The sequence below is a fragment of the Vitis riparia genome, chromosome 10, assembly GCF_004353265.1.
Source record: "Vitis riparia cultivar Riparia Gloire de Montpellier isolate 1030 chromosome 10, EGFV_Vit.rip_1.0, whole genome shotgun sequence".
In the NCBI taxonomy this organism is placed as follows: Eukaryota; Viridiplantae; Streptophyta; class Magnoliopsida; order Vitales; family Vitaceae; genus Vitis; species Vitis riparia.
This window is the reverse complement of record NC_048440.1, coordinates 19087954-19109755: the sequence shown is the minus strand read 5'-3', so window position 1 is coordinate 19109755 and position 21802 is coordinate 19087954. Positions and strand designations below refer to the sequence as shown.

The following is a 21802-nucleotide window of genomic DNA, read 5'->3' as shown; positions in this document are numbered from 1 at the left end:
GACAGGACTTTTTGAGTACATGTACCACTCCATCCTCAATGATAGAATACTAAAAAAAAAAGAAAAAATATTAAGAAAAATAGTTTTTTCATGTATAGTTTCATAATAGAAAATATAAAAGAAAATCAAATATAATTAAAATTAATTTAAAATATATATTTTTAAAAATTATTCAATCTTACTATAATAGAAAAAAATAAAAATAGTTTATTAAATTTAAATATATATATATTATTTTTCTTTTCTTTATATTTTCACTCAAATTTTTCGAGAACCAGAAAGAATTTAAAATAAATATAAAAACTACTTTATAAAAACAACTCATTTAACTTTGTTGATTTTATTTAACTTTTTTAACATAAATAAAAACTACTTTTTCAAAAAATAAATTATAAATATTTCTAATACTTATTTATTTATAAATCATATTTATTTTTAATAAAATTTAAAAACAAAAAAATTGAAAAAAGAAAAAGAAAAAAAAAAGAAGAAGAAGAAGAGGTAGATACGAGAATTTCCCATACCCCTCATTTAAATATTTTTATATACTAATTACATAATTTTAAAATTAAAAGGACAACAAACTTAAAAACCGTATTTGGATAGGATTCGAAAGGCAGGGTTTAGAAACACTTTAAAAGGCTGAGTTGCCCTTGGTCTTTTAGCAAAATTACACCGATAGCCATTCCATTCCCTTCCCTTCCCTTCCCTTCCCTTCAACATCTCCTTTTTACCCCTTCACAAAATCCGAACTCTTCCAAAACCCTAATCCTACCAGAGAACCGGAGGTGTTTCGTGTCTCCCTCCACGCTGCGGTCTTCTACGATTGCTTTTAGATCTAAGTTTTGGTGAGTTATTCAAATCATAAGCTTTTTTTTTCCCCTTCCCTTTTTTAATCTACGCTTGTTTGGTTTCTGAGAAAACGTGGGGAAAATTTCGAATAGATAATTTTTGGTGTTATTGTTGATTCATGTTGAAATAACCGTTAACCCGGAAACTGAATTTATTTTCCCTTGTCCTTTTTATTTTGTTTTCCTTTGTTTAATCGGGGGGAAACGAATGAGATACTTTTAAGGAAAAAGGGAAAAATCTGGCGTTTTGGTTCGGGATCAAGGCGTTAAACCAGTGCATACCACCAAAAATTGATTTTTTATTATGTTATCTAAGTTTAGAACACCCAAAGTTGTGAGGGGCGTTAAGCAATTGGGTTGTTTCTTTCGCCAGTCAGATCACGTTGAATGCTACTTAATTTATCTTGAAAATTCTTGAAGTTGCTTTTACATGATTTAAAGCGTTGTTGATTATATGTTGTGATGGGGTCTTTTGATGTTTTGAAAATTTCTTTAACATGGGTTTTTGGATTCGAGCTATTGACATTTTATATGAACTATGCACATAGCTAGTTTGTTAATCATCCACATGTTTAACCAAAGAAATGAGGTGAGTGGCAAGTTGCTGAATCTATGCTTCTTGATCATACTGCTGATGTATTGCTTACTTCCATTCTTTTATATCAACTTTGGAATAAGGTAAATAAATCCACTGACAAGATTACTATGGCATGGTCAATTCTCCAATTGGGATATAATTACCTGATGAACTTCCTGATTTTGGCTGTCAGGACAATTTTCATTTATACATGGTTGTGTCAATCATACTTCATGTTTTTTTTTTATTGAATAATGGTAGAAATTTTTTGGTATACGTAAGGTTCCATGTGACTCTTTCATTCTCTCATTGTCTTGCTTGAATCCAATCCAATCCAATCCAATCCTCTCTGATTAGGTTTGTTTCTACAGAGATGCCGCAGAGACATTCAAAGAACAATAATGATCTTGCCTTCTTCACATATGATGAGAAGCGCAAACTCGGATATGGAACTCAGAAGGAGCGACTTGGCAGGGACTCAATAAAGCCTTTTGATGCATGCTGCCTTTGCTTAAAGCCATTCATTGATCCTCTCTGTTGCCAGAAAGGTCATGTCTTCTGCAAGGAATGTATTCTCGAATGCTTGTTGGCTCAAAAGAAAGATATCCAAAGGTCAGTGTAGTTCTATGAGTTTTCTCATGCTAATAATTGATGAGTGATTCTGTAAGCCTAAATCTCTATCTTAGTCTGGTGTTATACTAATATATGACAATTGTCTTTGCCCACTGTTTGGTTTCTGAGGAAATTGAAGAAAAGCTTTGAATTTAATGCTTTCCAATGAGTTAAAACAGTACATATGAAGTTGAAAGCAAATAGACCTGGGATTGTTTTGGGTTCTAAAATTAAAATCTAATTTGCTTTTATCCTCAGCTATCCAACAGAGCTTTGCTTGTTTTCTTTGGATTTTTTCTTATGTATTCAAGAGGGTGATGAATGTGATATTGCATTATGTTTTAGAAGTCTGATTGTGAACAAGCATTGTTAATGAGGAGCTTTTAAGTCGGGATTGTAGTGTGTTTAACTCTATGGTTTATAAAATGGATTTTATGAAAGGATGAGTGATGTTTTGTTTTCCATTACAAATAGGAAAGGACATTCCTTTTTTGTCATTTGGAATTCCTTAATCTTGGATTTGGTCTGGAATAGTATACTGATGTTCATTCTTGATTGAAACACTGTGACTAACATTCTTTATATAGGAGTTTACTCATGGAACTTAGTAATGAGAAAGCGCTCATCTGAAATGCAAGTCACTGGATCAGTGTTGTAAGAAACTTCAGGAGACTAGTGAGGTGTTGTGTGTTCCATACGAGACATAAAAATGCCACATTCTGGATTTGTGCTTTTGCATGAAGGATTAGTGATAATTAAGGAACCATTCAGGATGAATTATGGTAAGAAATTAAACAAAGTAGAGCATTGGGAGAACCATATGCTGCTTTAGTTATCCATGCTAGGAAGATTAGGAGAGACTTCAGTGCAGAGGATATGTTAAACTTATTATCTGTAGGAGTTAGGGGTTGATTGAGGCCCTAGGATTGCAGGGAATTTCTTTATGTGCATTCCTAGGTTTTCTTAAAGTTTTAGATTTATATGTACGGATGACCATGGTTTTGATTTTAAATTATAAGGATGACTAGGAAAAATGGGTCACAGATGTAGTGAAAGGCTGCTTCTTTATCATCAGAATGTGATGAGTGGTTTAAAGTTTGCAAAAACTGACTAAAACCGAGGCATTAAACTGTATGTTATATTTTGGTTCGTCCAAGCATCAGTATTCAGGTTTGTTCCAGCTGACTTCAAAATGATACTTATTGGGTGTCTGCTGATACGTTTGGTTGTCAATGTGAGTAATTGTGATGCATCTTTTCTACGAGTAAGCCTCCAATACATAGTCTTATTTAAACCCAGATTTCTTAATTACTCTGTCTTTAGTTTCTTTAGTATCAATTAAAATGGTTGGTCCAGAATTTGTTGTTGTTGCATTCTTATATAATAATCAAAACACAGTTCTACTCATAAAGAGATATGAAAGTTCCAAACATCTCTAAATGCTATACCATATGCTTGTTTTTCCAAATTTTCTATTAGCACTAAGACCATATGCCTCTTTAATATAGAAGTAATTGGGGGGAAAAAGAGAGATGTTAGTGGATTCCATGAACTTGTTGCTTGTATGTTGGATTTTTAGCTTCCTATTTGAATACCAATTGATATTTGTTGTGTTGAGTCATTGCCAAGGCTTATAATCATGATGGTTTAACTCATTGTTTAGTGCAAGTCCAGGTTTTTGATATGTGAGTAGTTTGCATTAGGTCGTGGATACAAACCATTGGGTCCAGAAGGGTTAAGAGTTTACTAAGTGCATTCCTAAACATACAACATTTCATTAACCTCATTGTGTAGTGCAAGTCCAGGTAGCAATTCTTTTTTGAGCTAATTGTCACAAGATGCTTCAAATGGTTATAATCATGATGGTTTAACTCATTGTTTAGTGCAAGTCCAGGTTTTTGATATGTGAGTAGTTTGCATTAGGTCGTGGATACAAACCATTGGGTCCAGAAGGGTTAAGAGTTTACTAAGTGCATTCCTGAACATACAACATTTCATTAACCTCATTGTGTAGTGCAAGTCCAGGTAGCAATTCTTTTTTGAGCTAATTGTCATAGGATGCTTCAAATGAGCCTCCCCATGGGTTTATATAGAGCCTAGGAAGCTTCTGGAGACTCCTACACTTAGCCATTAGTGGGAAGAGTGTGGAAGATTCTAGAAATGCCTAGAGAAGTCCACACATCTCTACATTATGATGGGAGGCATGAGAGGAGTCTAGGGCTTTCTAGAGAATTCTAGAGGTCTCTTGTACATAGGCTTGTACATAGAATGATGTAGGACGTTCTAAAATATTCTTGAATTGTAAGGAACCCTCCAAGGTTTCAGAGAGTTCCATTGGTGCCTATAAATAGGTGAGGGCCTCATTTGGCCAAGGCACCAAGTAAGTGAGTCCTCAAAGCCCTTGTAAAGGCTTTCTTGAGTAATAAAAACTTCTATTTTTTAAGAGTTGCCTACTACACCTTCTACAACTTACGAGTCACGAGCTGTCTTAGCCTAGCAAGCTAAGCATTAGGAGCAAGACTGACTTAGCAAGATCAAGCGTCTTTACTTGTCTAAGTGCAGCACAAACTTAGTAAACGACTAAGTCCGTGACATAATGCTAAAGAATTTCATTTTGAAATTTCTTAGGGAGCTGATAGACCATCTCTTGGTCTTGTTTTTATTTCCCTTAACAGTAAATAAATAGCTATTTATTAGAATAGGGATTGCAAATGTACAGGATATACTATAGCTAACTGAAAGAACAACCAAGAACCATAAAATAAATAAGAATAGAGTAGGTCATGAATTACTTCAATTGGAACCTCCAAGAACTACTCAAGCACAGAAAGCCTGAAAGCCAAATGATAAGACACACTCTTTTAACCAGAATCTCTGAAGGATATACATTTTTTTCTTACAAATCCTTATATTTTTCTCCTTTCAAAATGGTCAAGGAATTACCTATAGAATCAATATCCATCCCCCCACACCCAACACACACACACACATATATATACACGATCAGGAGTAATCAAGATCCAGCATGCTTGGATACCTGAATACAATGCTACCAATAATTGTACTAACGCACATGTCTCTCTCCTGTCAATTGGTACTAAAATGCGGGCTGGGAGCTCAGCTGGTGCTCTGCATTCATGATACTGAGGTGTGGTTCCTTGATTTTAAGGTGTCAAGGTGGTTCAGGAATTGGCTGAGGAAAAGGAAGAATCTTCACTTTTTTCCATACACACACACGCACACACACACATGCATATAAAGTGGACCTGAATTTACTATGCCAAATCTTAGTTGGGAAATTTACTTATGTGAAGTTTGGTAGATGTGGTCATTTGATGGCTGGTTAATGGAGGATGGATTAAAGTTGTGAACTTGCATTTGATGATGTTGTGGAGAGCAAATGTAATCTGGACCTTGTACCATTTTTCATGTGTTTTGAATTTTGCACTGAAGGCTGACTTACCTTTGCAGGAAGCTAGCTGCCCATGCTGCTCAGCTGAAGCAAGAGAAAGAAGAGGAGGAAGAGAGATTAACGTTGCAGAAAGCCAGAGAGCTTGATGCATTTGATCAACAAAACCATGGTGCAGTACCGCAGTACAGTGATAAGAACCACACCCGAGACAAGAATGGCTTCCATGGAGCAAACAGTGTGAAGGTTACTTCTTATGAAGAGGAAGCACTTCGAAACATGAAAGCATTTTGGCTGCCTTCTGCTACACCAGAAGCTCCTGTGAAAGTAGAAGCCCCCTCCACTAGTACAGTATGTCCCGAAGGCAACGAAAAACTCAAGCTGAAGACCCTCTTCCCAATCCACTTGACTGAGGACAGGAGTGAACAGAAGAAGTCCAAATCTCTTGATAAAACCTATATCTGTCCCAGCTGCAAGGTCACTCTAACAAATACCATGTCCCTTGTAGCACTTAGTTCTTGTGGCCATGTGTTTTGCAAGAAGTGTGCAGATAAGTTTATGGCAGTTGACAAGGTTTGTCTTGTATGCAACAAGGGTTGTAAAGACAGAAATCTGGTCCCCTTGGAAAAGGGAGGAACAGGCTTTGCCGGCCATGGGGATCATTTGGAAGCAACAGACTTTAAGCATTTGGGAAGTGGTTCAGGGTTGGGGCTGGTGAGACCGGCAATGAAGACATGAACACCCTGAGCCGATCTTGTTTGGCAACAAAGAAGATTCTTATGTTGATGTATCCCTGGTTGTCATCCTGTTTGTTTTGAGAGTCGTTATTGTAATATCTCTAGTCACATGATTAATGGACGCGAAATGGCTTATGGAACCTTTTTTGTTTCGACTGATAAATGCTGTATCCGAGTGATCGCACCTCTCTCCTTTCGGGTGCAACCACTTGTCCCCTATAAATGTGAGGGTGGCTTTGGTTACAAAATGTCCACTTATATTTAAATCTCCTTTTTTTAGTGTATGCTGCTATTTTGATATCTGTTTTAATATATTTAAATCTCCTCATTTTTAATGTATGCTGCTATATTTTGATGTCTGCTTTCATACCTATCGCGGATGCCCAATCTTGCCTGGCCAAAGCCAGGTTTCTGTTGGCTTCGGCTGGGATTTAAATAAAAAATTTTAAATCTAAAGTTCAAGAAAACTAATTGAAAGCAAAAGTTGATTACGATTGGTCATACCTTTCTTTGATGTATATCCAAACATTAGCTATAATTTTGATTTTATTAATGACCAATCCCAAATTGGTAAATGCCACAACGACTAGTAAGTAGAAAGCAAATTGATATGCATTGACATATCTGCCGCAGCATCGAGCTGGCACGGCCTTTTGGATAATGCCGTGAGTCAAACCACCACAGAATGGCTTTAAGCACGTGACCTTTATTGGGAATCAAAACCTTATCTTAGCAACAAGGGATACAAACATACGCCCGCAAGAAAGGCCCACCCCCACCCATCACTACCGCCGCGACCAGCGGCTTGCCTGCGATTTAATGGAATGCTGACGAAACCAACTCTCTTCTCCAGCTCAGGGTCGGCTGGCCTGGCCACTGCTCGCCAACTTACGGTAACGCTGTTCCTGCCCTATTTTAATTTTTAATCTCTACTTTCAGCTTCTGGGCCCCACCACCCCAAAAATTTACCTTTTTCTCTTTGGCTGCCTGGAAAATTTTAAGAACCAACGCATCCACGTGGTCGGTAGTTAGGTCCAATTAATTTTGAGAGATATTTTAAGGGGACACGTGGCAAGAGCTGGACCGTGGCTGTGGCTACAATGCCTGGGCTCCACCTTCCACCTTTAGCAGCGCAACATTGCCCACCGCTCTCCCTCCTCCTAAACCTCTCTTAAAAAGCGAAAAAGAGGAAGAGGTTAGTTGGAGAGAGAGAGAAAAAGAAAAGCTCCGGCGAATGGCGGCGACGGAGGTGGTGAAGAGCGGAGAGACGGAGGGGGAGGGAGAGGAGCAGAGGCTGCTGGAGGGAGTGGCGGTGCTGGACTTCGACATGTTGTGCTCCACGGTGGCACTGCAGGCGCAGGGCAAGTGGACCAAATTTGACCACAATGGGAATGGTGATGATGAAGATAGTGGGGAATTTGGGGGCGTTTTCAGGATGTGGGAAGGTGAACTTCTTGATTGCTTTGAGGATCGTCGCATCGCTATTCAAACTGCTTGGTCAGTCTCTCTGTTTTTCTGCATCTTCCTTGGAATTACCCTTTCTTGTGCTGAGCTAGATCCACGCAGCCTCCTTTCTTTTTCACGGAAAATATCAATTTTTTCCCCCTGAGAAACACGATTTCAGGAGATTTCTTCCCAAGTTTCATAGCGGATATAAAAGTATGCTATTCTGTGTGAGAATGAGAGTAAAGCATTTTCCTTTTTTTTTCCTCTACCTTTACCCCGAGAACCAAACGGAGGATAAACATTAAATAATTTTCTTTTTTCGCAAAATTTTCCTAGTGAGCATTTTGGGTCGGGAAAACGGAGTAAAAACAGTAAAGATTTTTTTCCCGTCTTTGGCTGTTGTTTTCCTCTCACTTCTATCATATTAGGAGAGGAAATGGATGATTTCGAGGGCTCAGATGTGAGTACTTGGGAAGAACGCGACTTTCTCTTTGGTTCATTGTTTTTTAGCGTAATCATGACTTTTCTGAAGTGCTTGAGGAGGGGTTTTGAATTATCTTCCTTCAAATTTTTATAGCTTGTTTTTCTGCAAATAGCTTTATGAATGATATGGTAGAGTCTTGTTCTGGGACATGCTTCAATCAACGATCCACCACCATGGCATTCAGTGCTGTTTTTCCTGAATCCTGATATTTCACCTTGTTGCCAGAAACTGTTGTGAGGGCATAGTTTTTGGGTCATAAAAAATTGAGGATTTGTTTGGGTTGTTTGTCTGTGTTGGTGTGCTTATGTGTAATTAGTATATTTGGTTTTGCAGTTGTCCATGCTACAGGTTTGGTAAAAACATGAGAAGAGCTGGTTTTGGTTCTTGTTTTATTCAGGTAAAGTTTTCTTCGCTCTACAACCTTTACTATTATAGCATTTTTGGTAATTTGTTAAGCTGTCAAATGATTCTTATATGTTCCAAAATTCATTATCGGTCGCTACCATTAAGCACTTTCGGCAATTTGTTCACAAGTCAAAATGCTTCCTCAAAAGTCATACCATACCACTCAAAACCATTAAGCACTTTTGATAATATTTTCACATCCAAAATGCAGTCTGAAAATTCATGCCACTTAGATTAGTCAGAAAACTGATATTTTTGGTCTGTTGTAAAAGGTGTCCAGGTATAGAAACTGGATAATGACCTTTTCTAACTTCTGTGACTAAATTGTCTAAAGCAGAACTCGAGTCATTTCAAGTCAAATCCAATCCAATCCAAATCGTAATTGTTCTCAATCTTGAAAATAACTTGGTAGTGCGTGTCTTGTCCGATAACATGGCTCAAGGTCACTGTCGGTCCACCTGTGCTACCACCCAGCCAATAAACTACTCCACTTCTACCATTCAATATCATTGTCTTTAGGTTGATTCAGGGTGCATTTTAGGAAGAAGGGTTTGTTACCTACGATACGAATTTTGTCTTCTTGAGTTTATTTTTAACTGTATAATGCCTTAGATTGGTTGAAATTATTCCTCAAAGCAACTATTTTTTTGGAATGTTCAAAAGGGCTGATCATAGATGCATAACAAAGTGATTAGGACAACTTGCATTCTGACGGCCCCAAGCGTTGGAACTAAAGTCACTACACCGCTCTTCCTATAAGTGGCTTCCAAATTCACCTTTTATAATGTTGCCTATTGGCCATTTCTATACATTCTCACATCATTCATGACTTTGACCAGGTCTTATTAGAATGAGCATTACCTGTTACCTTCTTTTGTTTTATGCAAATTGAAAACTATGAACTACATAAACAGCATGACTTATTGGAGAAAACACTATTTTGTGAATTGAAGTAAATAGTTGAAAGGAAAGTGAGTAAAGCAATCACATCGTTTGCAATTTGTTTTTAACAGTCCCATTATCATGAGTTGCCTATTATATCATCACAAGTTCAAGGCTTGATTTTCTATCAGTAGATCCGCTTAATAAAATTCTGTATTCCAAATATAATTTTGCAGGGAACTGTTTATTTCATACTTTCCTTTAGTGCCTTTCTTAGCTGCATTGCCTTTTTTGTCACCAAACGACACTGCTTTCTGTACATGGCGGTTGCTTTCACCATTTCAATTGGAACATATATGGGTTTCTTCCGCACACAGATTAAAAAGAAATTTAATATCAGGGTAAGTATTTCTGTTTGCAACTATTTCTTTTCAGTTACTTTCTTGCTGCCATCTTTAGGTTTTCCCTAATCCCCAGGATGTTTCTTTCCTACCTTAAAGTGGTGTACTTGTTTGATGTTTCACCTTGCCTGTTCATCTTTCTAATGTTATACTATGCTTTCTGTAAATCTTTCTATTGCCTCACCTGAGTCTCTAGTGTGCAGGAGACCTGGCCATGTTTGTGGTATTTATAGCTTACATGCTTGCCTTGACAAAAAAAACGCTTGCATTGTGTTTTTAGTTCCATTTGGATTTCAAAAAATAGCCTCATTTTTAATTATTGAATAAACAAATAAATAGACAGTTTAATTTATGCGTTCATTTCAGTATGCAGGGAGAGGGGTAGGCATGTTTTTATAGGCCTTTTTAAATTCAATGGAATGATTCCATCTCATAAGAGGTCCAAACCAACTAAAATGAGTTCACTAATGTGAAGCAACGGTGATGTATAGGAACATGTAACTGATATTTTCTCTTTATTTATGGAAGTATCAAGTACTTTCCATTCATTCCCAATGACCCTCTTCTTAAATTGCTTAGATATGTCCATATTTTGTATCTGTTCAGGAAGTCCACTCCTCGCTTATGTGAACCCTTTATTCCCATCTATGAACCTTTAGTTTAGTTCTGACATTTCAAACTGGATGAATTTTGTCTGTTATCATTTCTGATTTTCTTTTCTTCTAAACAAGCAGATCTATCTTCTACTTGTTTAGGATGATAATATTTAAGCAGAGTTTAAATGGTGTTTTGGTTGGAAAATCATGCAATAAAAAAGGTTTTCACTAGGTGCTTAATATTTTTTGTCAATCACCTGAACCATAGCAGTGACAGGTACCATTACAAGGAGCCTGATCACTCCAGTATATACAAGCCTGTTAGGAAATAAACGCGGATAACCAGCTATGCCTTTTGGAAGTGTATCCAACTTTCTGGTTTTTTCCATTATCCTGCATGGAGATGGTACCAGTTATATGTATGTGCGTGTGTGTGTGTATATATATATATATATATATTGTTTTGGTGGAATAAACAGGACTTTTCTCTAATCCAGAGACTTATTTCATGGCTTTTCTCCTCTGCGTTTGATATACTGTTAATGACGCTTTTACAGGGTGGTGACAGTTCCTTGGATGATTGTGTCTACCATCTAATCTGCCCTTGCTGCACGTTATGCCAGGTCCATTTCCTTATAGAGCCCGTCTCTTTCAATTAGTCATTGCTAAGGGGATTGGACTTGAGCTAATCTAATCTTTCCTTTGGGATCAATAATTGAAATTTTTGTTTTGGAGCAGGAGTCGAGAACATTGGAAATGAACAATGTCCAAGATGGCACCTGGCATGGTCGGGGTGACACAATATGCATCGGGAGTTACGGTGAAAGCAGCAAAGCATTCCTTGAGCTGCACCCACCTCCTCTTGTCACGACCAAATCCCCTGAACCCTGCAGCATGCAAAAAAGTACAGACAGCAATGAGCGGTCATAAACTTCAGAAGTCGGTGTTCTCACACATGGACCCCACCATACCCACATCGGCTGCATCAGTGAATTATATGTCTACTCTCGATTTGTGGGGTGGGGGGATCCTATGCAGGTTGCATTTCATAAACATGTGTGTTCTGAGGGTAACCAGGATTGGAAGCATAGAGCATCTGCTGCCTGGCTCTTGGAGAGCTGCCTTTCTGGGTTGGGAATGGTGGGAATTATGAAATGTTGTAAAATATGCGAGGAAGATGTTTTCAGTTTCATATGCATAATGGAAATCATGTATTTTCACGATCCTGGGGTGATTAAAATGGCCCCTGTTCTCTATTTATGTCGAGCTTGTAGTTCGAGGACCAAAAATACTGCCATCTTTCTTGAAGTTTCTTTCAAAGGAATGCCAATGTGTTCATTCATCTAAGCTGGTGTTCGTGTGTGCTATTTAATTTATTTGGGAATCTATTGCTTCTCCGGACAGCTAATCAAATGGAATATTATCGGTTTGACAAATGGTCAATGTGGCCATTGACTCGAGGTTGAAAAGTTCCAATGGTAGAATTATTTTCAAATCCGAAAATCATTTAATCATACACCAACTATAAAAATTAAAAAAAATAAAAAAAAAAATTGCATCTTTACTTTATTTTTTTTGTTTAAAAATTTTTTTTTGTGTAAAATGGGAAAAAATATTGTCTTACATGTGTAATTTATTTTTATTATTTTTCTCACATCAATATATTTCTCTTACCACTTACCACGTTTCCAAATTTGTTCCATAATTAACCTTAAAAGTAATGATAAAATACACACCAATTTAATATCACATGTTAATAAATACATATGTTATTTATTTTTATTATTTTTCTCACATCAATATATCTCCCTTACCACTTGCAACGTTTCCATTTTTTTTTTTCCTCTCCTACCACCATAATCCATTGTTACCTATTATAGTTATTATTATTATTTTTCTTTTTTATGTGAAAATGCACTAGCATATTTAAAAGAATACATAGTAAAAAAAGAAAAATAATAATAAAAACTATAATAGGTGACTACGAATTATGGTGGTAAGAGAGGAAAAAAAAAAAAGTGAAAACGCGGTAGGTGGTAAGGGGGATATATTAATGTGAGAAAAATAATAAAAATAAATGGCACATGTACTTATTAACAAGTGATATTAAATTGGTGTGTATTTTATCATTTATTTTTGAGAATAATTATGGAACAATTTTGAAAGCACTATTGGAGTACATGAATAGACAATATTTTTTCTCATTTTACACCAAAATTAAAAAAAAAAAAGTAAAATTCCAAAATCTCATATTTTTTTGTAGTTGGTGTATGATTAGATGATTTTCCTTTTTCAAAATGGATATAAAAAAGGGTTCATAATTATGTCAGTTGAGATTTCTTTGAGAAAATGGGCTTTTGGTCTTAAGTGGATCATATGGATCCAATAGGTTAATGATTATGCCAATTGGGATTTTTTTTTTCCATTTGTATATAATTTTTAATGATATTTAATTGGAATACCGAACAAAATGTTATATTTCTCCTATTTGAAAATGGTACATTTTTACTTTTTTTTTTTCTTACCATATTTTTTTTTTCCAAAAATAGCAGGCTTGACATAGCCAGGGCCGTGGTACGCTGGGTCAGAGGTGGGCCGACCTGACCCAGTTCATCTGGGCAGCCTGCCAAGCTCAATGAAAATTGGGCTGGGCTAGCTCAACCCACTGGTTAGACACCTCTGATACAGACAGATACAAAATCCAAACTCCATGGTCCAGCTAAACCATTGTCCTGGGTTCAATCTCATACCAACCAAACAAAGTTCCGGCAGCGCATGCCGACCGTGATCTCCAAGAGTCACCGATCCACTCCCTCTCGTCTCCCTAAGTCCAAATAGACCATCACAATTTAAAAACATGTGTCAATCCCTTTAGTCAACAAACATCTCCATCCAACACTGTTGCACCTTTCTCTTTTAATTGCATGGCTACAAAGTTGAGTTAACAAATTCAGTAAAAGGGGAATTGTCAAAAAAAAAAACATTTACCACTGATACAATCTACGTAGAAATTTGTCACCATCATAGTGACAGGTGTCGTGTCCTTGTTTTGATATAATTTCAGCGGCCTTCATTTCCTCTGAAGCCGATGGATCACTTCTGCAATTAATTTTTGGTTTCATCTATAAAGAACAGTTAAAAACTTGAAAGAGATGTTTCGATTTGCAGTAACTTTCAAGTTTTTAACACAATAGGATGAAGAATATGAATCTCTAGAAACAAGCTTTACCATGGGGTTATATTAAGTGCTAAGTTGAAAAAAGAAGTTGGACCTCAGCTATTCTATGTAAATCCCCTACCTTTTTTATTTTATGTTGACCAAATCATGCAGATATACATGAGCAGGAAAAAATAAGAAGACAATTTTTAATGTGGTTTGACGATCTTATGTGATTCATACGTTTACAAAGTGTATCAATATTCAACAGTCTATTAATAAAAAAGAATAAGAAGAATTACAACGGTAAAACTCTAGAAAAAAACCCTCTTAATTGCTATTGCATTTTTAAAAGAAAAACAAAATCCTAAAATAAAAAGATTAAATATATAATAGGGGTAAACTGGTTAATAAAAAAAAAAAAAAAAAACCTTCAATGGGCGCTACTTCCTTCAACCCCGTGAGCTGATTGGATAGCTCAACTCCTAATATTTCGAGCGAAACACAATAAAATTGATTCAAATTTCATAATCCAACATTTTATCACTTCTACCATCTAAGTTAAAAATCACGAAGGAGTTGGAATGTAAGGGAACTATCATCCCAGGGGCAGTCCTCTTCAAAATCTTGTTTCCCAATTCTATGTTCAAACATCTCAAGTTTCTTTTGATACTGTTTTTCCAAGGGACTTTGGGAAGGATATTAAAGCTTAGCCGCAGTAGTGTCAGATGGGCAGGATTTTGTAATTAAAGGCATTTGAATGCTATCAACTTCTACACCGAGTTATTACAAGTGTGGATGGCGAAGTTGACGATCACATATATCATATATGCCGCCCCCAGTTGCGCCACCTAATCCGCTAGTAATCTTATGTTCACATTAGCCTTAAAAGATCTACATGAATGATATAGATTCAAGATAAGTTTGTAAAAAGTCAGGTAGCACATGATCAGATTGTCTTCCGATCGCATGGGGCTGACCTTGACTTGGAGCTTTCAGCATATTCATAAATAATGGAAAATGTTATATTCAGAATTAAGTATTAATCAGTGAGTACTTGTCCTTTGTTACATTCTTTCAAAGTGTTAGATTTCCACGTAGTGGAAAAAGTTAATTCTCTTTGATTTGTAGAACACCTCCCCTTGGACATAAAATGTCTGAATCAATTGGGAAGATTTGAATTTGTTTAATGTAAACATTTCAACGTCATTCTAACCTAAAAAAGATATCCAGATTGGAACGCCTTGAATTAATTCTATTGATCTCCCCCTTATAAAATGCAATGATAGTCTGTCTTTCTTCTTGTAAGTGGCTTCATTTTTTTTTCCCTTTTCTTATTAAATATTCCTGAGTAGGCCTACAAGGATTCTTTCTTCATCATATGCAGTTGTTTAAAATAGTGGCTTAGAATTTTTAAAACTTCTAAATGTAATTTAATGTCAAACTTGGTGTTCTAGGCGTGCGTATTCTTTAAAATCTTCTTTACCATTGCCCCCAACTTGCTGATTTAAAATCTTGTCTGATTTGTCTTTTCTAGGTGGCCAAACACTGCTGACGTTGGCGAATTGATGTCATCCTTCATCTTAATCATAACTCATCTTGCGCGTTGAAGACATTAACGGCTTATCATTCAATTGATCTAGCTACCCCCTAAATGGTTTTCATCAAACTATTTCACAAAATTGCATCAGACTTTCTCAAGTCTTGCTCCTAGTTTCATCAGAAAAACATACAAACCGAAATGGGAAACCTCATCCTCCCGCCCTTATGTCAATGATAGACCTAATTATGGGACATTGACACTGGTCCCATGCCGTACCTTTTCCTCGAATGAACAGTGCTTAGATGATCTTATCCATGTGAGCGATGTTCATATTGACCTACCTCATTTAAAATCTTGGGAAATTCATTATCATCATTTTTCATTGCTCACTGAGGAATTATTTCTCAACCACTCCCATAAAAGATCAATTTATTGAAAGACTATGGCAATGTAACAAACTGAGTATTGTTTCTTGTCCTAAAGTAATGTAAACCTAAGACTTTTTTCACTTTCAACCTTTTCACTTGTGCATATCAAGTTCTAGCCACTGACCACCTTATGTTTTTGTTCCCATTTTCTTGATAATAGTTGATTTTTTTACTTTTGTTTGTAACAAACCCAACTCGAAAATGGAATTCAACCTCCTCGGAAGATTTGAACCCAGATGGATCTCAAGGGATAGGTCTTGCACAGACTTTCCCAGTGAGCTCAATGATGGCATCTTCCTCGACTATAGTTCATCATTCACCCGAAGAAATTGGATAGCATCCAACTAAACTGCTTGGTGCAGTGGCACATGTGAAGAGCTTTTGGACTGACCTCAAGCCCTCGAAAGTAAATTAAGGAAGGTCTTTATCTTCAATAAAACCCACAATCTAGCTGAGGAAGAACTTTCTCCAGTTGACAAACTAAAGATATATTTATATATTTATGTACAGTGAAATTCCATGCTGCCAAAAAGGAAGTGTCCAAACTCAAAACATTTTAAAACTCGAGAGGAAACTAAAAAAAATATTCTTCGATGTTTCCAGGAGAGACACTCAAAGGAAAATTTTTGCTTCGGATTTGAAGTTCTTCAAAGCATTGGAAATTCCAGGAGACTTCCAAGCACGTTTTAGTACTGGATCATATGATAAATAGAGGTCCCTCTCATCCTTTTTCTTTGTTTTTCAAAGCAACTAAGGATTAATTTTCTGAAACATTGAAGCACGTTTTGGTATTTGATCCTTTATATACAATCTTGTGAAGTATCTAGGAGGGTGGGGAACTTGAAATTGAAAGAGATTCTCCCAGAGATGGTGAGGATTCCGTACTACAGCGATGTTAGTACTCTAAAGAAAGGATCCTGGAGTCCTGAAGAAGATCAAAAGTTGAAAGCTTACATCAAGAGATATGGCATCTGGAACTGGACAGAGATGCCAAAAGCTGCTGGTATGTAGAGAAACAAGTTCCATTCCGTTAGAAGGGAAAATGTGATTCTGAACAAAATTTCACTTGGATGTACACTCTCAGGGATACTGTCCAGTTTTCCGATCTCATTCCTTACTTTTTTTTCTTTACAGGTTTATCAAGGTCTGGGAAGAGTTGCAGACTTCGATGGGTGAATTACCTGAAGCCTGGCATCAAGCGAGGAAGCTTCAGCTGCGAAGAGGAGAAAACCATACTCGAGATGCATAAAAAGCTAGGAAATAGGCAAGTACTCTCATGCTATAGAAATCTCCCTCAAAATCTTTAATACTAAAAAAAATATGGTTTCTCATCATACTTCACAGTGGAATGCAGTGCTTTTGAAAAAAAGCTTAAATTTTGTTTTTCTTTTCATACCCAATTCCATAGCCTTTGACAAACTGAAATTGGTTTAAAGTTTTAATCATATCAAGCATAATCAATATCCATCATTTGGTCTAAGGTCTAAATATTAAGTATCGCTCATTCTTAAACCTATTTTGCAGATCGATGATGTTTTCTGGCTGCCATATCAACATTAAATTCAGTAGTTTGATCATACTTCTGATTGGAATGCTTTATTTCTTATGAAGAGCGTAAAATTTTATCTTAGTTTCTTGCCCCACACCATAGCCTTTGGCTTCTTTAATGTTTTAAGCTTCAACACCACACCATACATTTGGTCTGAGTTTAGATTATGTGGACTGATGGTATTCACGGGCTGCTGCGATACAAATTTCACCATTAAGAAAGCTAAACTATCAAAATATAAATTTTATTTGTAACTCCTACTTTGATTTTGAAGGAACTGTAAAGATTTGTTTTGCTCATGACAAGGCATTTAACACTGATTTTATGGGGAGGAAAGGGTTGTCTGACATTCACAAAAGCAAGGGCTCGAAGATGAACCGCTGACCTTGCTTCTAATATTTTTTGGAAGAATGAACTGAGGTTCCGGGTAGGTCTTATTCCTGAGTCAAGGAAAGTGCTTAATACAGATTAAGTTCTTCCCTCGTTCATGCTTGGATCAGAGCTGATAACTAGGGAATTTAAGAAATATATAAGCAATGTCACAAAATTGTGAGCATAGGATAAGAAACTGTTGGGGTAGGCCAAGAAAGATTCTTTCTGCAATTTCTGTGTAATCTAAGTACAAGTTTAGGATATTTAAAGCCTGAATTAGAGCTGCACCAGAAATTAAGATATTCTTAGATCTCCCGTATTAAGATTGGTCATTGGAATGTTAATTTGATAGATTCCTCCTATTTCAGATGGTCTGCCATTGCAGCAAGATTGCCCGGAAGGACTGACAATGAAATAAAAAATTACTGGCACACCAAACTGAGGAAACTCAAAGACAATTCAGCCCCAAGGACCAAATCACAAGCTCCGAAAACATTCACTGTTGAAGCTAAGCCGATAGGCAGTCCAAAAGATGCTAGCAGCTTGGGATCTGAGCACCCATGGTCATCCCAATTATCCATTGATGACTCCACTTCATCAATCACCAGTCTTGCTGTTGGAGCTGATGAAATTCAATTGGAGGGGAACTCTGGGGACCCCATGTCAACACAACCATTTGCTTATGATTCCTCTTCATCAGTCACCAGTCCTGCTGTTGGAACTGATAAGAATCAAACGATGGAGGGGAGTACGGAGTCAGAAAGAACATTTGGAGATTTTCAAGCATTTCCAGTGGATGACTTGTTCATGCCGGGCGATTATTTTTGGGAGACATATCCAGACCTTGAATTAGCATTCCCAATTTGTGAGGAGTGGGTTCAAGAGCCGCTATGGACATAGGGCTCTTGCAATGATAATTTTTGGCTCAACCTCTATGTGGAAGCAGAAATTGGTGGAAGCTGAGAGCATCATCAATATCCAGTATCATTCCAAAAGTTTCTTTGAACTATAGATCATATATATTTACTACTTGTCTTTCAGATTTTCATAGATGGGCATTGATCGAGTATGAAGAGAGTTTGGTATATCAAGATTGTTGCTACTGTGCATAAATAAGACTGCAACAAAATGTGGGGATTTGCTTATAGTCGTAAGTTTAGTATGGTATATCTGTATTGTTGCTACTATGTATAAATAAAAACTGCAACAAAATGTGGGAATTAGCTTAAGAGTCATCAAAGTTTAGTTTGGAATATATTTGTATTGTTGCTACTATGCATAAATAAGACTGCAACAAAATGTGGGGATTAGCTTGTGGTGATAAAGTTTAGTTTGGCATAAGACTGCAAAGAGGGAAGACAAAAAGGAAAGAAATAAAGAGAAAAAATTGCTTTCATTGAGAGTCGAACTCAAGACCTCCCGCTTACTAAACGGGTGCTCTAACCAACTGAGCTATGAAAGCTATGAAAGATGGTCATGGAATTATAATAATTATTCTCTTTTCTATCTTTAATTTCCTTCTTAGTTCACTCCATCTCCATAAAGCTTGATTGGTTTCTCCGCAATGAAGGGTAGTTTGGCAAAGAGATAGAAAGCACTTCCACCAACATCAGAAAGTCAACCAATATTGTTTTACCTTCTCTTCAATACAAGTTGCACATTTTTTGTGACCCTGACACTTTGTACTCGTGAACATCATCGATCATCACCCCCTTCAATTTTCGTGGTCGGGAATTAAGTACAAACTTTCTTATTCAATATACTGCGATGAATTAATTAGTTGGTCAGTATGAACTCATTCCAAATTCTTACCATCATGCGAATGTCTACCTTTCACATTGATGACCCAAATGGTCATTATCAAACTAAAAATGTTGGTCTAAAAGTTGATTAACATGGTTCAGGTTGGACCACCCCCATAGTGGTCCTTTCAAAGAAATTAATGTTATCCCCTCAACACCTTTACTAATCAATGTACCAGATTTCTATATATCCTCTAGGACGACCTTAACTAGGGTACTAATAAGACCATACCACACCCACATAGAATCATGACATGCGATCTAACCATATTATACTAAAGCCTATGTGACATAAGTCTCAGCACACACGCCTTTCGGCCACTACAAAATACATGTAAGGTATTCTATGTTGATACATAAGTTGCTACCTTTGATTTTTGGACCTCCAATAAGGTACATTGAAAATTTTCATTACTTCGATAATCTTTTTGACCAAAATTACTTTAAAACAAAAATTTGGTGGTGGTAGATAAATCTATTCTAGAGGTCATATTTGTAATTTTCTAGTGAGAAATTAATTGTTAGAGACAATTGTCAGCATCTTCTTGTTAGCATGCAATGTAGCTATTAAGGGCAAAATAGACCATTCAATTAATTATATTGCTTATCTGGTTGACAACGTGGCCAATCCATTACTACAAATACTCTATTTTAAAGATTTTTATTTTATTTTGCACGTTTGGAATAGGAGGTCCAATCTACCATGTGACTGACTAAACGTGTCTGCAGCATTAACAAATGATATTTTAGCCTCCCACCTTGAGGTCCAATCTACCATGTGATTGACTAAACGTGTCTGCAGTATTAACAAATGATATTTTAGCCTCCCGCCTTGACATTACTAAAATTTGAAAAAAGGGCATGAAATGACTACGTTGGTTTTTTTTATATATCTTCATCATGGGTGTGTGTAAAAATCCTATTCATCCAACAAAAGCAATCAAATCGGCTCAAACCAATCAATTTAAAATTTTTTTAAAACAATTCTACGTATTTAAATATAAAATTAAATCGAATAGTTTCAAATTAAAACTATTAGTTATATAATTAATTTGGTGTATGCCTTCCACATAGAATTAACCTTAATCGACACTTATAGAGTTTTTTTTTTTCTTAATGATTGGATTACTTAAAGTTTGAAGAAAGATTATATGTTTGACGAAAATTTTAAAATATTTTTAAAAATCATTATAGTATTTCTTGATAAAACATTTATAAGTGATTCTTCCAAAAATATTTTTCGAAAAAACATTTTTATTAAAAATACATCCAAAAGAAACACTGTGACATGCGGTCTCAACATATTTAAAATATATTAGAGTAAAAACTATTTGTATCATTGAAGTATCATAACATGCTTTGAACTAGGTTGCAATGATACAAATTAAACAAAACTTTTAAGGTGCAACTAGGGATGACAACAGGGCGGGTTCGGGACAGGTCGCCCTCATTCCAACCTGACCCTGTTTATTCAAAATAATTTTTATCCCCGTCCCATTTAAAAAATTAAACGGGGCGGGTATGATATATTCTCATACTCATTTCGTTTAACTTTTTTTTTTGAATTTTTAAAAATTATTTTTAAAACTTTTAATTACATTAAAATAAATATATTTTATAAATAATTAAATTATTATATTTTTTATAACTTATTTTATTAAAAATATTTTATTATTATTATCTATATATTAAAAATAAAATAAAAATTAAATTAAATTAATTTTAAATTTTAAATTAAATTAATTTTATATATAATCGGGGCAAGACGAGTTGGGACGGGGCAATACCCAAACGTGCCCCAGGTTTTAAAAAAAATTCACAAACCTGTTTATTAAAATTGAACTCCGTACCATTAGGGGCGAGGCGGGGTGGGTGCCCGAAAAAACCCACCCCATTGCCATCCCTAAGTGCAACTTATTATAAATGTATTTGAAAACATATTCTCGATATGAAAATTGCTTAGAGGAGAGGAGATAGATAATCCATAATTTAAAGTTCTCAATACTATTTTTTATTGATTTCTCTTAGTTTGATGGTTTTCAAGTTTAAATTCAATTTCATGATTTTCTTATTTTTAATTTATTAATTCAATTTCAATGGAAAATAAAAATGAAAATTTGATTAATGTCAAATTTTAACTTTATGAATTCTTATTAGGCCTAGTGTGTCCAATATTTATGATCAAGACTATACAAGAAACAATTGTAAGATATATAATATACATGAAGAATATATGTAAAAACCTTCCCTAGGTATCAAACTAGAGGCCTAGTCGATTGTAAATCAAAATTTATTAAATATAAAAAGGAATTTACCTAGTCAAAACACAACTTTTTATTTTTAAGGAATCGACTAATACCTCATACTCATTAACGAATTACCTCAAAATTTTATTAAAGCATGTAGATTATCATACCGTCTCATCTTCACATACGTCTCATCTTTCCATCAATAGGACTTTCAAAAATTCTTCTTGTACATTTTTCAAATTTTAGGAAAAATGGTAGAGCAATGAAAAATAAATATATTTCTCTTGGTCTTTGTCACTATA

General features: G+C 35.7%; 3 protein-coding genes and 1 non-coding gene across 6 annotated transcripts; 3 read left to right on the top strand and 1 right to left on the bottom strand.

Moving 5' to 3' along the window:
* Window positions 1-671: 671 nt before the first annotated feature.
* LOC117924030 (E3 ubiquitin-protein ligase CSU1) lies at window positions 672-6514 on the top strand. Of its 2 annotated transcripts, none has more exons than XM_034842579.1 (3): window positions 672-848; window positions 1800-2040; window positions 5512-6514. In XM_034842579.1, the coding sequence occupies exons 2-3, from the start codon at window positions 1802-1804 to the stop codon at window positions 6185-6187; spliced, it is 915 nt and encodes a 304-aa protein (XP_034698470.1). In that variant the 5' UTR covers window positions 672-848; window positions 1800-1801; the 3' UTR covers window positions 6188-6514. The 2 variants fall into 2 exon arrangements, with proteins under 2 accessions (XP_034698470.1, XP_034698471.1); XM_034842580.1 differs by having other exon boundaries at window positions 1786-2040.
* A 494-nt stretch (window positions 6515-7008) lies between these two features.
* On the top strand, window positions 7009-11747 carry LOC117923578. Its single transcript, XM_034841933.1, has 6 exons — window positions 7009-7079; window positions 7248-7683; window positions 8450-8513; window positions 9640-9804; window positions 10958-11023; window positions 11139-11747. Exons 2-6 carry the CDS (start codon window positions 7421-7423, stop codon window positions 11328-11330), a joined length of 750 nt encoding a protein of 249 aa, XP_034697824.1. The 5' UTR covers window positions 7009-7079; window positions 7248-7420; the 3' UTR covers window positions 11331-11747.
* Window positions 11748-16088: 4341 nt separating this feature from the next.
* On the top strand, window positions 16089-18763 carry LOC117923577 (transcription factor MYB82-like). 2 transcript variants are annotated; one of them, XM_034841931.1, is made up of 4 exons: window positions 16089-16242; window positions 16349-16531; window positions 16663-16792; window positions 17818-18763. In XM_034841931.1, the coding sequence occupies exons 1-4, from the start codon at window positions 16230-16232 to the stop codon at window positions 18347-18349; spliced, it is 858 nt and encodes a 285-aa protein (XP_034697822.1). In that variant the 5' UTR covers window positions 16089-16229; the 3' UTR covers window positions 18350-18763. The 2 variants fall into 2 exon arrangements, with proteins under 2 accessions (XP_034697822.1, XP_034697823.1); XM_034841932.1 differs by having other exon boundaries at window positions 16092-16242; window positions 16356-16531.
* Window positions 18764-18837: 74 nt separating this feature from the next.
* Window positions 18838-18911, bottom strand: TRNAT-AGU. The gene has a single exon. It is a non-coding gene; the product is annotated as a tRNA-Thr (tRNA).
* Window positions 18912-21802: the final 2891 nt, after the last annotated feature.

What these genes read in the sequence shown, in the direction of transcription:
- LOC117923577 (XM_034841931.1), top strand. An exon ending in AGAGATGCCAAAAGCTGCTG is followed by an intron (nt 16,532 to 16,662) that starts GTATGTAGAGAA and finishes TTTTCTTTACAG; the next exon opens with GTTTATCAAGGTCTGGGAAG. An exon ending in CATAAAAAGCTAGGAAATAG is followed by an intron (nt 16,793 to 17,817) that starts GCAAGTACTCTC and finishes CTCCTATTTCAG; the next exon opens with ATGGTCTGCCATTGCAGCAA.
- LOC117923578 (XM_034841933.1), top strand. Translation starts at nt 7,421, where the DNA reads ATGGCGGCGACGGAGGTGGTGAAGAGCGGAGAGACGGAGGGGGAGGGA. An exon ending in TTGGTTCTTGTTTTATTCAG is followed by an intron (nt 8,514 to 9,639) that starts GTAAAGTTTTCT and finishes ATAATTTTGCAG; the next exon opens with GGAACTGTTTATTTCATACT. An exon ending in AAAAGAAATTTAATATCAGG is followed by an intron (nt 9,805 to 10,957) that starts GTAAGTATTTCT and finishes ACGCTTTTACAG; the next exon opens with GGTGGTGACAGTTCCTTGGA.
- LOC117924030 (XM_034842579.1), top strand. Translation starts at nt 1,802, where the DNA reads ATGCCGCAGAGACATTCAAAGAACAATAATGATCTTGCCTTCTTCACA. An exon ending in CAAAAGAAAGATATCCAAAG is followed by an intron (nt 2,041 to 5,511) that starts GTCAGTGTAGTT and finishes TTACCTTTGCAG; the next exon opens with GAAGCTAGCTGCCCATGCTG.